This window comes from Accipiter gentilis, chromosome 20 (assembly GCF_929443795.1).
Source record: "Accipiter gentilis chromosome 20, bAccGen1.1, whole genome shotgun sequence".
NCBI lineage: Eukaryota > Metazoa > Chordata > Aves > Accipitriformes > Accipitridae > Astur > Astur gentilis.
This window is the reverse complement of record NC_064899.1, coordinates 3,796,995-3,813,366: the sequence shown is the minus strand read 5'-3', so window position 1 is coordinate 3,813,366 and position 16,372 is coordinate 3,796,995. Positions and strand designations below refer to the sequence as shown.

General features: G+C 41.6%; 1 protein-coding gene across 4 annotated transcripts in view; it reads right to left on the bottom strand.

The window, feature by feature from the left end:
- Positions 1-16,372, bottom strand: part of TRIO (trio Rho guanine nucleotide exchange factor) — a 255,442-nt gene that overhangs the window by 105,869 nt on the left and 133,201 nt on the right. For all 4 annotated transcript variants that reach the window (XM_049823888.1, XM_049823887.1, XM_049823885.1 and 1 more), the window contains exons 14-18: positions 10,968-11,163; positions 10,184-10,350; positions 5,116-5,235; positions 3,448-3,639; positions 2,082-2,231 (exon numbers count right to left, since the gene is read on the bottom strand). In XM_049823888.1, the coding sequence (XP_049679845.1) occupies positions 2,082-2,231; positions 3,448-3,639; positions 5,116-5,235; positions 10,184-10,350; positions 10,968-11,163 (825 nt within the window). The remainder of the gene's footprint in view (positions 1-2,081; positions 2,232-3,447; positions 3,640-5,115; positions 5,236-10,183; positions 10,351-10,967; positions 11,164-16,372) is intronic.

Genomic DNA, 16,372 nt, shown 5'->3' with positions numbered 1-16,372 from the left:
ATACTTAGAGCTATGCTAATATGTTTTTGATGCCAGTGCCAGCAATAGATGCCCAGAGCCTGGAGAGGGATCACAGGTCAGCAGGAGAGCACCTGAAGAGCAGCACAAAGGAATTCCGGCCACTCCGGCCAGTAAGTCACCTTCATCAGGAACCCAACTTAAATGCCTCTATGCAAACGCATGGGGAATAAACGAGAGTCAGAGGCGTGCGCACGCCTGCAGGGCTATGATGTTATTGGCATCATGGAGACATGGTGGGATGGCTCCTGTGACTGGAATGCTGGAATAGAAGGATACAGGATCTTTAGGAAGGACAGGGAGGGGAGACAAGGGGGAGGTGTCACCCCCTATGTCAATGGCCAGCTGGACTGCACGGAGGTCGGCCTGGGGATGGATGAGGAACCAACCGAGAGCTTCTGGGTCAGGATGAAAGGGAGGGCAGGGACAGGTGACATTATGGTGAGGGTCTGCTATGGGGCACCCGAGCAGGAAGACCGAGCAAATGAGGCCCTCTCTCTATAGACAGATAGGAGCAGCCTCACATTCACAAGCCCTGGTCCTCATGGGGGACTTCAACCACCGCAGTATCTGTTGGAAGGACAACACAGTGGGGCATCAGCAATCCAGGAGGTTCCTGGAATGCGTTGATGACAACTTCCTTCTCCAAGTGATAAAGGAGCCAACCAGGAGAGGTGCTATGCTGGACCTTGTTCTCATCAATAAGGAGGGGCTGGTGGGGAACATGAAGCTCAAGGGCAGCCTTGGCTGCAGTGACCATGAAATGGTGGAGCTCAAGATCCTTAGAGCAGTGAGGAAGGGGCACAGCAAGCTCACTACCCGGGACTTCAAGAGAGCAGACTTCGGCCTTTTCGGGGATCTGCTTGGCAAGGTACCAAGGGATATAACCCTGGAGGGAAGAGGGGCCCAAGAAAGCTGGCTTGAGAAGTGGGCCCGTGCAAACCTTGTGAAGTTCAACAAGGCCAAGATCGAGGTCCTGCACAGGGGTCAGGGCAATCCCAAGCACAAACACAGGCTGGGCAATGAGTGGATTGAGAGCAGCCCTGCGGAGAAGGACTTTAGGGTTTCGGTTGATGAGAAGCCCAACACGACCCGGCAATGTGCGGTTGCAGCCCAAAAAGCCAACCATATCCTGGGCTGCATCAAAAGAACTGCAACCAGCAGGTCGAGGGAGGGGATTCTGCCCCTCTGCTCCGCTCTCATGAGATCCTGCCTGCAGTACTGCGTTCTGCTCTGGGGCCCCCAACATAAGAAGGACGTGGACCTGTTGAGTGGGTCCAGAGGAGGCCCACCAAGATGATCAGAGGGCGGGAGCAGCTCTCCTATGAAGACAGGCTGAGAGAGTTGGGGCTGTTCAGCCTGAAGAAGAGAAGGCTCCAGGGAGACCTTGTAGCAGCCTGCCAGTACCTAAAGGGGGACTACAGAAAAGCTGGGGAGGGACTCTTTAACAGGGAGTGTAGTGATAGGATGAGGGGTAATGGCTTTAAACTGAAAGAGGGTAGATTTAGATTAGGTGTAAGGAAGAAGTTCCTCACTGTGAGGGCGGTGAGGCCCTGGCCCAGGTTGCCCAGAGAGGCTGTGGCTGCCCCATCCCTGGCAGTGCTCAAGGCCAGGTTGGATGGGGCTCGGAGCAACCTGGTCTGGTGGAAGGTGTTCCTGCCCGCCAGCTGAAAGCTGCTCTGATGCACAGGCAGCAATAGCACCATGTGACTGTCACTTCTCTTCCAAAGCAGCAGCCTTTAAGCATTCTTTAGAATGACAGTTGCTCAAAGCAGTGATTTCCAATTCCTCTTCAGTCACAGTGGGAGACCTGACATCTATTGAAGTTGAACAGGAAATATATTTATAAAACTGGCTACAATTTTATGCACTTGGCAGTATTCTCCTAATCACTGTCACAAGCAGTTAACGTGCCACTTCACACATCTTTGCAGTTTGGGACATACCTGTAGCTCTTGAATGGGCATTGCTGCTTTCCACATACGTTTTCGCACTGTATGACTGAACATTTGACTGCATGCTTTCCAAGACAGAGAAGAGCACAAAAAAATGGCAAACCTTACCTTTAGGAACGCCTCCTTCTGTTCCAGGTGTTTGCTTATCATGGGAGTAACATGATCTGTTTCAGAGTTGGGACCCAGTTTGTCTGCTCCCCCACACCAGTCTTCTTCTCGCTTGTATTCTTGCTCCAGGCTTTCCAGCACGCTGCACACCTATCAGGAAAAAGGAATCCAACTCGAATGTAATTCAGTAAGACAAATATTCAATATTCAACCCAAAAAACCCAGAAGACCAATCTACCCCTTACATATACCTTACCATATACCTCAGAAGATATGTTTTGACTGGGACTTAAGAGAAGGCAACAAACTTTGGCTGTAGGTTTGAAAGCACTGGCCTGCTCAGGTGGACTTGCTCAGAAGGCTATCCCTAAAGTTGCTCATCTTTCTCTGCCTCTGTGACTGCATAGTTCAGGATGGGTTTAAGATATGATGGCAGAAGCAGCAACCCTGCCAACCTTCCCTCTAACTGTTCTGTGGACAAGTAGGATGAAGCTGATTTTTCTCTGACTCCCACACAAAAAACAGAATTAGCCATCTGAAGTTCTTCTGTTAAAACCTCTGTCTAACTTTTTTATGGTTTAAGCAAAACCTCTTGAAACAAACAGAAATCCAACTAAGCACAGTGTATTTCATCTTGGAAATGTTTTACAAGACTTTTCCGAACTAAAAATAAGAATCTGAGGAATATTAAAGGGGAGATAGAAGAGGCAGATGAAAATGTCAGTCTTTGCCAATAATCACTGCACTTTGGTAATGAACTTTCTTTGAAGTTTGTTAATTGAAGCAAGTATAGCCACGCCAATTACACTGTAATCTCTTAGCAGTTAGTACAATTTGTCCATTATTCGTTTATCATAGAATGGTTTAGGTTGGAAGGGACCTTTAAGGATCATCTATAGTCCAAACCACCACCGTGGCCAGGAACATCTCTCACTAGATCAGGTTGGTCAAAGCCTCATCCAGCCTGACTTGGAGTACTTCCACAGATGGGGCGTCCACAACTTCTCTGGGCAACCTCTTCCAGTGTCCTACCACCCTCATTGTAAAAAATTTCTTCCTTACACCCAACGTAAATCTACCTCCTTCCAGTTTAAAACCATCGCCCCTTGTCTTGTCACTACAGGCCTTGGTAAAAAGTCTTTGTCTTATAAGACCTCTTTATATATTGAAAGGCTGCAACACATGGTTTCTCTTTCTAAAGCAGCTGGTAAGAAGATTTGCTCTTTGCATTTTTTTGTATAACTGCAGTTGTTATCAAGTTAGTAAATATAACCAAACCTTGTCAACCATTATTTTAGGTAACATTGTTTAATAAAACACTGAAGAATTAACCAAGGCAGACACAGATCACGTAGCATTTCTTTACCTGTTCAGAAGTTTTATAGAAGGCAACAGAGGCATTCACAAGCTTGAGACGGTCCTCCATCTTCAGCATCAGTTGTTGCCAGTGGGAAGCAACCTTCTCTGCACACTCCCGGATCATATCCATATCATAGTGATTAGCCTGCAGCATTGCCTCTGCCTTCTGCTGAACCTGCAGGGCACTTTGATGTGTTTTCTGACAAAGGGTGGAAATTCAGGAGTTCAGTGGAGAACTTAAGTTCATTTTCTTGAAGACCTCAAAGGCTCACATTTCCACCGTATCAGTAACACTTCTATACACATGCACAAACACCCATCAAATAAAAATAACTGTCTAATATTAGTCACTGCATGACTTCACTATGCAAATACAAAGGAAATAAATCCTGTAGAGATTTACCATCAAATCAACAATGACTAGCAGTTTGTAAGCGATAGCCACTGTCTAGCATTAAGGCACACATGGCATATCTATGTTGCAGTACACTTTGTTATAATTATGAATTTCAGGTTGATTTTCTTTCCCTTCATAGTGAGGCAAAAGAAGATGGAAAGAATGTATCTCATTTTGGCTTGATTGTTATTACTGTCCTCACAGCTTTACTGCAGTCTTTTGCACATCAGTGGTGAGCAAATGAAGATGCAGGCATGCAGGCCAATACAAAAGACAACTCTCCATTCATTGTAAGCAAATTTTTAACTGTAGTTCTCTGTGTAAACATGTACTTGCCTAAAATCTGGAACCCCTAACTATAATAATAAGCATTATTATATCTGAGTACAGAATGACCCAGAAAACACAGAATATAAGCTTCCTAGTTGTTTATTCTTGAATTGATGAACACCTAGAAGTCTCATCTTTTTTATACTTAAGAGTTACCAAAGCTCTCAAAATGAGGGTACATATAGTGTAAACTCTAAAAAGAAAACAAAAAAAAGAAACAGGGGAAGCATAAAACTCCACTGAATAGCAAATGAACATGAATTAAACATCAAAGAGTTACTGCAAGACAGAGTACTTCTGAAAATGGTTTCCCCAAATAATCATAACATTGGTTATTCTTTCGACAAAAATGCTTTAAAAACATATGCTATATATAATCAATATCACTGTAAGTCCCTTGATAGTGCATATAAATTAATAATACTGCATTTCAGTCAATCTTAAGATCTCTGCCTATTTTTTGCAGAGATATGACCAGTCCAATAAGTTTAGTTCGCAGTCACAGCAAGAGGATGGACACACCACCAACACGAATTTCAGTGAAACTTACTGTCAGACAAAAATGGAAATGTTAAAGGACCATATCAGAATACACAAACCTGATGTTTGCTGTTCCATTTATTCTTAACTTTAATGATTAGCATTATACATTGTATTCTAACAAAGGGAAACACCATTTTCAGTAAAATTGCGATGAGCCGCTATCACTTTACAAAGATGCAAAAAGTACTGAGCAGGTGTGTTCATCTGGAATTGCAACTCCACAATGGACAAGAATAAAAAAACCACCTTCCCAGTAAGTGCTTTAATCTCTTTGCCGTAAGATGATTTCAACAACTTTTCCTAAACTCAAAACACTGTAGCGTGAACCCAGAAGTGCTATTTACAGAGACTCATGAACTGTCATAGAGGACTTCTTGGCTATGGTCACTGAAATGGTGCTTTTACCTCTATTGCATGTTGAAACTGCTCGTGCTCCCTCTGTAACTGTTCTGCCTCCTGCAAAGAGCTAGCAGTGATAAGCCCAGCATTTAACATGGACTCTCCATTTCGGATCCAGCCCAAAACCTGTAACAAAAGAGAAGACCGTGAAATATGCAATTCCACTGCCAACCAGCAAGAAAAGCATCATGGCTAGGGACAAAACCATTTAGGGTCACATGTAGTACTGGAATTGATGCCTAATTAATTTATTAATTATATATGTACAGTGAATTATATATTCAATAAACACAGCGAATGACATTCACTGTAAATTCACTTCGGTGACAACTCATATCTTTCAGTCACCTACTACATGCTTGTGGTTTCAGTTTATACTCTAAACATGACTGTGTTCCTGAATACCATTTCTGTCACCTGGAAAACAGGAACAAGTTACAAGCAATATTTGCCTAAGAGCCAGTGTCAGTGATGTAAATTGAGGACATGCAGCTTAGTAAAAAAGGAAGCAAACAATTTTGAATATTAATGTTGAGAAAAATGTGACCATTGAGTGTCTTCTAATTGCTTAAAGGTTTTTTGGTTTTCAGAATGTGCCGCCTTTGACACAGGGCCACCTACTGCATCCCTTACCAACAGCAGGAACATGCAACCTTAAGACCCCTCCCAAAAGATCTGTGCCTTGTTCCTTACTCAAGACTCCAATCCCACACTTTCACCAGATATTTTTATCACCCTAAGTCTTCTTTCTGATGCTTAACACTCAAATCTCTCTTGCTTTAAGTTCGGCTCATTTAATTTCTCCTACCCACAACAGGGAGACATTAGGTCTATTTTTTTTCTCTCCTCTCTCCATAAAGAACATTACCCAACTCCCTCCTCTAGATTCCTCTTCTCTTGTTGACCACAGCTTCTTCAATCTCTCCCATGTGAAGTTAGCTGCCTTATTTTTCTCACTGCTCTTTTACGAGCTCTCTCCAGTTGATAAGCATGACTTCAGTCAAAATTTTTCAAATACTGAGTAAAGCTGGACATAATTCACGTTATTCACTGTCGTCTATACAACTTTTCTATGGAACTGCTGCCCAGCCAGTAATTACCCCGTGCTGTATTTGTTCAGCTGATTATTCCGGCCAGTACATCATGCTCTGTATTTGTCACTAATAAAATTCACATCCTACTTGCAGTGCAATTCTCCCATACCTCAAGATAATTCTGAACTGTAATCCAGTGTCTTCTGATGAACTCAAATCCCTTTCCCAGCTTCTTTTGCCCTTATCTTCATATTTAAAAGCATAACCTCTACTCTAACATGTAGATTTTCTGACTGAAAACACGAACCAGTATCCAAATACAGACTTCTGCAGATTTTTTTAAAAAATTCTGAAATCTCTTTTCCAATCCAGTAAGTCTCTTAATAACTTCTGTTACTGAGTATGGTTTTCCAGCAAGTTATCATTCATGGGAACGTAGTCTCATATGACATTCTCATAGTAAGCTAGGGCAGGACAGATTGAACTAAACTATTTTAAAAGCTTTAATAGAAGGAAGATCTATGTCATTTGCTTCTTCACCTCTACCCAGAAGACCTGTCAGGAAGAAACAGGATTTATCAACGGGAAGCTATGCCTAATGAATCTACGTTAGCCTTTTCTTCTCTCCCCGTCACTGTTCAGGTTTAATAATCTACTTGTTTAAATATTTTTCCTGGGAATTATGTTAAACTAGCTGACCTATAATCCTCCCTTAGCTAATCCTTTCCCACCTCTGAGAAACAGATGTTGAATTCCAGGTCTCCAGAACCTCATCCAATCTCCAGAAGTTTGGGCAGATAAGCACTAATGTCTATGACATTATTTCAGGCAGTTGCCTAGGTATCTAGGGTGAATTCCTTATGGCCAGTTGATTTGAAAATAACCCGTTTAAGTATACCTTCTCTAACCTTTTCCTACTAATTTATTTTAGACCTTTAACCACTGGTAATAACTATATTAACTACCAAATCACAGTTAGCTCTCGACACTTATTAAGTACCAAAGCTCAATTAGCTCTTAACACTAAATACTCTCTTCTAGGGATCCACATATGACATTACCATTAATGTTACTGTGCCAGGTTATTATTAAGGGAATCAGGATGACGTGACTCTAGTCATAGACTGAAAACACCGGCAGAAACCAGAAGGACCTATTAAAACACAAATCCTTCAAAACAAAAGGCACGCCTGGTCTACATCCAAAGTACACTCTAACATATCTTCAACAGCTTGAAGCAACTGAGGTCTAGCCATCTTGACACAACATTCATTCCCTCAAATTTGCATCACCACCTCACCTTCTGTCTTACGCTTCTCTAGACTGCAATACTGCTGTATTAGTAATGCAGTTTCTCCCACTTCTGCCTGCACAATAAATAGCTAACAAGTTGTTTTTTCTTTTCCCCTGGTAGTGTACCTTTGAATTCTTCTAAATAAATCCTGCAAGCCTGTAGAAAAGAGTAAGTCTGCAATGGCGACGGAGGACATGACAGCACCTCTACCCTCTATCCATTTCTGCCCTTTCTGCACCTATTACACATAAAGTTGACAAGCAAATTCTTCGCAGGTTTTCTTTAAACCTCTGTTTGTCTTCTGGCTCTTCCGCTTCCTCCTAGTACTGAGCCTTGATCTACAGAACTTCAATGGCCACAAAGCAGAACTGGTACGGTATTTAAGGGAGAAGCAACACTGCGTATTTTTATCTGCTTTCTGTGCTTATTTGCTAAGAATTCACTAAGCTCCAAGTTTCACTACCTAGTACTGAAGAGACTCCCTGCAACTAACTACTTGACTGAAAAACTAAGCCAGGAGACAGTTTGCTGGTCTCCATTATAGTAATCTGAGAGACTAACCCTATGGAAAAATTCCTGCAGTGTTCCAGTCTAACATTTTCACGTGACTACAAGCTATGCGTTTGTATATTTTACATATATATATGCGAAATACAATGGCAGTAACATCAGTTTCCATTATTCAAATGGAAATCTTGTTAAAATCCTTGCCATGGTGACAGTGTCCCATCTACATAACAAGTGTGCTTACAGCCAGTTCATCAACAATAAATCTCGGAGAAAACAACAGTAATTGAACTGGAAAATAGTGTGTTCACTGCTTCAGGCAACAAAATACAAACAAAACAGACTGAAGAGGAGGTTTACCATGTCATTTTACTCTCAGGTAAAGCACCTGCTGTGCCCGGCTGAGCTATGAAGTTTTTTCCATTGCAGAGGAAACAGAGGAAGACCATGCTTCCTGATACCTAATAAAAACTAGAATAAATCAGCTGTGGTTTCCTGAAAAGGCAACTGAAATTACAAAACTAAGAGTAACTAGCCCCAAAGCGTTCCAAAGGGGATTGAAAGAAATCCTATGAGACAATATAACACTCAGTTTTAGTTCCATTCAATTTTTAGGCCTTCAGGCTGGGGAAGTGTTGCAGGTTAATCTGTACAATGAAAATCTGGAAAAGGAGTTTGTAATACACGAACACTTTGTCAGCTACACATTCACGTAAGTTTGAAAATTCATGCCTATTACGGCATTATATTCAACATAAAATCCCACTTGATAGAGATGTGTTCTAGGAATATAAAAAAGAACCTATTTTTTCTCCTAAATCCCAGTCCATACAGAAAAGGCAGCTGGCTAGAACTGTATACTATCTATAGCTTTATTATAAGACGAACTTATTTTTTCCAGTGCTTTCTTAAAAATCTAAATTTGAAGCTTCGGCTTCACTCAGTGCTATATTCTGTTCTGTAACTGAATATTATTTCAGTATCATGGGAATTAACAATTTCTTTTTCTTAATAGCCCATCCCATCCTAACCCACTGATGTACTGCAAAGGGATGAGATTGCCTCAGCTGGCATTCACACTCCTTCTTTACTTTTTTTTTTTCTTTGCAAATGTGCACTCTTTTCCTTCATCCTCAAGACAGCATGCAACTGAGTACAGAAACTATCCTGATCCACAATAACTTTATCTCAACCATTACTCACGTGAAAGGAGTCATTTGTAATTTGCATGTATGAAGATGAACAAGTGCCGAGACAGACACAGGATAGTTCAGTAGAATATGCAAAGGCTTAAACTAGAAGGTCATGTATTTGATTAACGCCTAGACTGCACTGACAGCAGACACTACTAGTTCCTTGCATTCCTTTAATTCAAGACCACACAGAAACTTTGGGTCTCCTACTACAGAGTAACCAACCGATGTCTGGAAAGACTTTGGCAACCTCCTGTTCACCTCTCCTACTCTAGCTGGACTGCTTTTATATTACTTTGCAATTCAGGAGTTCTTGTTCACAGTCTCGTGAGGGAGATGAATTTTTTTAAGAGCTCATGACAAACAGAAAAAGGACAAGTCACAGTGGGAGCTGTTTCGGGACAGACTAATACAACTGCTTGTAGTAGATTTCTGTGATGCTGCCAAGTGTGAGCAAGATCAAAAACTCTTACCTTTCTAGTGTTTTGTTTGGTTTTTAAACTTTCATCTACTTCAGTGGTTTTGCCCACAGCATCTCAAATTCGGCAAAGGTTTAGGTGTTTCTCAGATAAGGACCTCAAAACTTGCCAATTTAATGCCACGAGAAGCAAAACTTCATTTTTCTTCTCCCGGAAAGTAAATCATGCTGGTATTATGTTACCGTTATTTGTAGATGTCTCAAACAATATACCAAAACGTATCAGGCCAGCGTGCAGGGACTATTGCTGAACATTTTTATTAATCACCATACAGATGATGATAAAAGTGTGGGCTTAACATCAGTTCAAATTGCTCCACACTTCAAATAGCAGACTTGTATCCACATAGATATACGGACTGTTGATGCAAATTAAAATATCCACTTAATGTTAACAGAAAATGAAGTTTCTTAGGTGCTCAATTTAAAGTCCCTCCCCCCTCCAAACACAAGCCTTTATAAAGCAGAAAGTAATTTCCCCCATCTGTTTATGGGAACAGACCTCTCCCAGAAGTGTGGAATAGCTCGGGGGGTCCGACCCCCCCGCGGGGGCACAGCCCAGACGTACCTGCTTGACTTCAGCCTGCAGGTGCCGCAGCTGCACGCACTGCTCCAAGTGCTTGCGGTGCTGCTCGGCGGCCAAGTCCAGCTCCTGCTGCTTCTCGTGGAGGAACTCCAGCAGATCCTGGACACGAGTTGCCATGTCTACATCTCTGTCACAAAGCAGCTCGACACCTGTAATCAGCCAGTTATTTATATATGACTTCCAAGTCTTCCGAAGACAAACAGCCCGCTTCCACTGTTTTACGCTTACTTTTCCAGTTCCTTCTCAAAGTTCAACTTAATCCTCGGAGCATTTGCCTAAATGAGCATAGGTGTTTGCACTCTTCGAAAATGCACTATTAACTTTTGGTTTTTTAAAAGAAGTCTGAGATTTACCCTAGGTGACTGCATACAGTTAAAAACATCAAGTGAAGGGGCATAAGAAACAAAAAAGGAAGACTTATTACTTGAAAGCTGAAAATTTTGGCTTGACTGCATTGCTGCAATTAACTATAAAATTAACTCCTTGGTAATTACTCCAATTTTCCCGACTTCCTGAGTGGAATCCCTTTCTTTAAAACCTAAATATCTTCAGGTGTTGCCAACTCTTAGATAAAAATTACGTGCCATAATAGTATATTCTCATGAACACTATCAAATAATTTGAGTATAAAGGGAGAAAAAAATATGTCCACGTCTCCAGTTTACAGTTAACCAGCACCTCTGTTATTTTCACACATCCCGTGGAGAGACAACTGGATAATTCTAATAAAGCTACTACCCAGAATAGCACAAAGGAGCCATCTTACCAGATGCCTGCACTTCATTGACATACTGCAGCAGATCCTGCCCTTGGTGGATGACATCAAAGGTCAAGTTATTCATGGTCAGGGCTTTGTCTGCATGATGCTGGAGCCTCTGTTCTGCTATGGTAAGATCTTCAGTGTCAAAGTCATTCATCTGCTGAGAGAGCTCATCATTCCAAGACTCGAGGTCTGAAATTATCTGGGGGGAAAAGAAGGATGACAATGTTCAAGTACCCGTTACACAACATACATTTATTTCCAATGTTGCGCTTACGATGGAGGTCAGGAACTGGAGTTGCTCATTGTTGATTGACTTCACTGATCAGGTTCAACGTGGTTCAGACACAGGCTGTTTTAGAATGGATTTTAAATTTCAGAAAACAGACTGGAAGAATCTCTTTGAGAACCACTACAGCTCTCCTTCAAGCAGTGCTTGCAATACTATAAGTAGCCTTGCCTTGTTTAAGGTACTCCTTCATCAACACTTCACTTGTGAAAATATTAAAATGTTTTTATCTCCCCTTTTGAAGTAAAATGATCTAAAACATCTTTTCAATTCTTCCATCTGCACCAAGTAATAATTCACACATCAAGAGACAGCTTAGTTTTCAATTATGTTAGTCTCAAGCCCTTTTACCAAAAAGCCAGCTCTCCCCTTCTGTGAGCAGGAAGCATCAGGCTCTGTGAGCACCTCTGACTTCTGCCAGACAACTGAGAAGCACTACTTGCTACAAAAGGCAGGGTACTTCGTGAATGGTGCAAAACCAAAAAGTACCACTTTATTGCAGTATTACTGTAATGCCAGAGCTAAATTTGCTTGCTGAAATCATTCAGCTACACTTCAGTTTATACTTTAATTCTGGATTTTACTCTCAGTCATAAGACGTCCAAAGAAGGGTAGCTAAGGAAGGATTTTTTTTTTTAACACATGCATCACAACAATAAGCCCTCCTTGTCTGTCCACACAAGTGGTTTTCCAAATCATATTGCAAAACCTGGCCGAAATGTAAAATATTCCTTTTAATTAGGATACAAAACTGTTTTGAAGTCTAACGAATAATCCTTACAATCCTCACTGATGAAAGTGGGTTGAGTTCTTATGGCAAAGGCTTGATGCATCAGTTACTTCAAACAAGTCTGTGACACACTTATCCCTCAAGCCTGTAATCAAATTATTTTTCAGAATTTTCAGCAGTTATGCCACAAACTACTGCAGTTCAATTATAGATATCAAGAACCAAGTATGGCTTAGCTCCAGAGTTGTACGATTTCAGGAGTAGGACAAACTGATGTGAATGGTTCTAAATAACAGGAAAACACCTATTTATGCAGCAAGACACAGCTGAGAGAGGATCTGACTAAATGGGCATTAGCAACAAAGTAGCTGACTGCATAAATATTTAACTGAAGTAATTTGTTGTCAGCAAAAGAAATATGCTACTATGCTTTCCAAGCACTTAATCAGAGCTGTGATGTTACTGAGACAGTTAAACTACAAGAGAAATTCCAGAAAAACAATCCTGCTAGAAAAAATAGAATTGAGGAGAAAGTAAAGTTAAATCATCCATATAAAGTTCCCAAAGTCAGCTACACTCTGTCTTGAAGGCTCGTTTCCATTCTGCTCACATGGCACCATAAGAAATGGAGACATCAAGCAATTATTATTATTAAAATTGTGGCATCAGTGAGTTACGTCCTGTTTTAAAGGTGTTCTGCAAAAATTTTACTTGATTCATTAAGTATTCAAGTTTTGCACCATGCCATGATGGGAGATACCAAAGAATCAAGGGAGCTATTTGGAATCTCTAATCCTGATTTGCTAGGTCTACCAAAGTGAAAACAAGCAGAAACTCATGTTTTGGGGTAACACTGAAAACAGAAGCACTGATGGACGAGATGCAGGAAGATATACAGGACAAGGCTTTTTAGCTACTGCTTAAAGCTTCTTTCATCTCTCTCCGTGTGCTCTGAACATCACACGCACAATCTATTTATGCATTATGAGGGTTTCCCCTCTAAACACACACGCAGGCTCTCCCTCCCACAAAATCCTTCACAACTTCCCTTTATTTCCCTTTTACTTGGTCCATGCCCAACATGTCTCGCTACCTCCCGCTGCTCTTCATCTCCTTTTAACTGACCTGAAGTATTTCAGAAACGTCAAGCCTTCCTGAGAGTTCAGCCTGAGAAACCACTTATTGCCAACTACCCCGCTTTTCTGCTCTCACACACCTCAGACCTGCTTGTCCCAGCTCGTCTTCAAAACTGTATTCATTCATTACTGAAAGCAGTGGAGGTCATCTAACGTTTGTTTCTTCAAACCGTCCACTGCACTACGGAAGTTCTCACAAATTAGATTTACGATCTTATTTTCATCCAGTTCAAGTTAACAACATTCACAAGTTATCCTCAAAAGTAACTGTAGTTAGGCTTGGTCAAACTGAGAAACGTGAGCAGTAAAGAAGGTCGTGAAACTCTGCTGTCAAAACGTCATCTTTCACCATCTTTCTAACCACCATTAGAAAGTGGATTAAGATTTAACATGGCACATTCATGCCACTGTTTTAAAAGCAAAGCCAGTCCATCTCCCTTCAGAACAGATGCCTAAACCTTACCTCTCACTAGCAAACTGAGTGGAAATAAGGTAATGAACACAGTAAGCTCACAATAGGACATTGCTGTGGCTAAGTGTCAGTATTTTTATAATAATGGAATGGTTTAAGTAGATTGTAGTCACTATTTCCTCTTAGACTATCCTGAGATTCACTGTACCTGCTATGAACGACAGGTAGTTTTAAGAGGTCCACGCCGTGTGTCACTTCAGCCAAGAGGTTTCAGTGATACTGCCTCCAAAGAACAACCAACAGTAAGAATTATAACTTCTTCCCATGTTATTTCATGCAACCCCAAGGTTAAGATCATGACCCACACATTATTTAAAGCAGTCTGAAACACTCCGTATAAGAGCAAGACATTCCCTGTCCCCTTCAAAAGACCAGGGAGCCCACGATTCAAATAAATGGTGCCAGCATGGTCCCACACTCACTCAAAAGATAAGTCAGTGAACATCACAGCCGAGGTTCCTAACAAGGGCAGTAATCCTTACAATTTTTCAGCAGTAATTAGGTGGCGCAAGGTGATCTGTTTCAGCCATTGCACCCACCGTGCAAATCTGAAATGCATGGAGGGCAGAGTTAAAAATAACGTGCATCAAGCCCTCTCTGCCCACACTCTTCAGTGCTTCCCCTGAAGTTCTGCTTTACAAGCAACACTTTTAGAGTGAGCAGGCTCCTATTTTCTTTGTCAAGTTTTGTCAAGACAATTAGCATTAAACAAACAGAACAAAGATGAATGATTAATAGACATCTAAAGTAACTGAATCACAAACTAATACCACTCTCAGGAAATGGACAACCCAGCATAAACACAGGGTAACTACTTACCACAGCACGTGTTCAAGAAGTTCCTAGTGCAGAGGCTGAGCTGCCTGACATTCCTAGGTTTTTACAAAATGTAAAGGTAACACTGACAGGAAACAAGGCAGGGTACAACACAGAAGGGATGCCAATTCTTTTGCACTGAGTGGGAAAGAAAGAACGAACCACAGGTCTCTTCTCAGATGGGTCTAACTAGCATTCCTTATACCAACTGATACTAACCAGGACCTGGAAAATATTATGTGCTGGGGAGAAAGAAAAAGGGAAAATGGGAAAGGGAGAAGAGTTAGGTCTCTGTGATCCAGCACTTTGCATCCTTGCCTTTTCAGCTGTATGACTTAACAGGCATCTTGTAAGTGTGGTCCAAAAATAGAGCCGAGATAAAACTGTGAGTTGAAAAGTGTGTGGTATGCTTTGTGTGGAGCCCTGACAGAGGCCTCAAGGCATTTAGGTTACAGACAAGCAAAAATGCACAGACACAGATGAGACACAAACATTTTAGGTTGCATATATTGCCACCAGTGTTACCTTCCCACTGGCTAGGTCCATACACATCTTCCTTATGCTACTAATCACCCTAGCAAGGGACTCTCAGGGTACATTATTTTGCTCCTTCTTGTCTTTAGTTAATACAGGCATTCCCAACAGCGTCCTTCAAATACTTCATGACCAATGGCACTTAAAAGCCTACGGAGGGTAGAGAAGGTCAAGTTTATGTGCCAAGAGCAAGGGGCAAAACAGAGACAATGCTGGAGTTACAGCAATTTCAGAAGAGCAGGAGAATCTGAGAAGGTGTAGGATAAAAACCAGCAACTGAAAGAAACAGAGTATTTTATCAGCGAATACTAAGGGAAGAGTAAGGACAAGAGGAAGAGGACTAACCCTGCCGGCAAATGTCACCACTTTCCCCAGAAGCACAGCTGCACAGTATGATCCTGCAGTGCCAAGAGAACCCTTTGTCCTATTTTAGCCTCTGTTATTTTGCAAGCAGTAAGACAAGCTAGAAACACTGCTCGCCTTCCAGAAAAACTGTCCTCACAGGATGGTCCCCTGAATGAACTGCCCCTAGAGCCAAGTCTTAATTGATTGGACCAGTCACACAAAATCCTCCACGAAGGAGGAGGTCAAAACAAGGTCTGCAAGTTCCTAGCTGGCATCTGGCTCCTCCTCACTATCATGTTACTTCAGCTGAGCTTCTGCTTTCAAACAACTGACCTGGAACTAGACCCTACATTTTCTTCCTGGAAGTTTCCAAACAGATGTCTGCCTTCAGGGAGAGGGAAAAGAGAAGCGTGCTTTGCTGAGGAAGCAGGGAGATGACATGGTACAGAGACAGCAAAGCAAACAACATTTTGCTGAAGACGCTTTCCAGCCAGGGTCATTTTGTTCCCTGGAGGGCTCCTTGGCAATCTTAAATAAGCATGATTTTTATTTCCAAGCCATATAAACAAAATACAGCAACTCTTTCAGTAAGGTAATTAGTACTTTGCTTTATGTTTTATGTGCCAAAATGTAAAGCATGCCAAGTGTCAGCTTTAGAAAAAGCAAGACATGTCAAGTTAGGGTTTGCAGCTTTCCAATGCAAAATCCTATGGGCATCACCAAACAACATACACAGAAGTACTAGTATCTTTACAGATGCTGTCCTGCACTGAAGGACTAGAATGCATCTGCAAAGCAGGGCTCCTGCAACCAGCCTTCTGCTGTTGTAGAATCCTGGTTTACATAACCTACAGCAGAGAGCAATTGCCTTAATCGTGAGCTTCACTCAAACATTTAACCTAATTCTTCCATTAATTTTCTTAGTATGCCTTGCCCCCCATGGCTGCCATTTCCTCAATAAAAGTGTTCTGAGAACATCACACAGACATCGAGCACTGCAGATCACTTCTGCAGAGACTGTAAAATTGCTGACAGTCCTATAGAAGGGGATACCTTTTATGTTCCTCCTCACATACCAGTCATCCAACT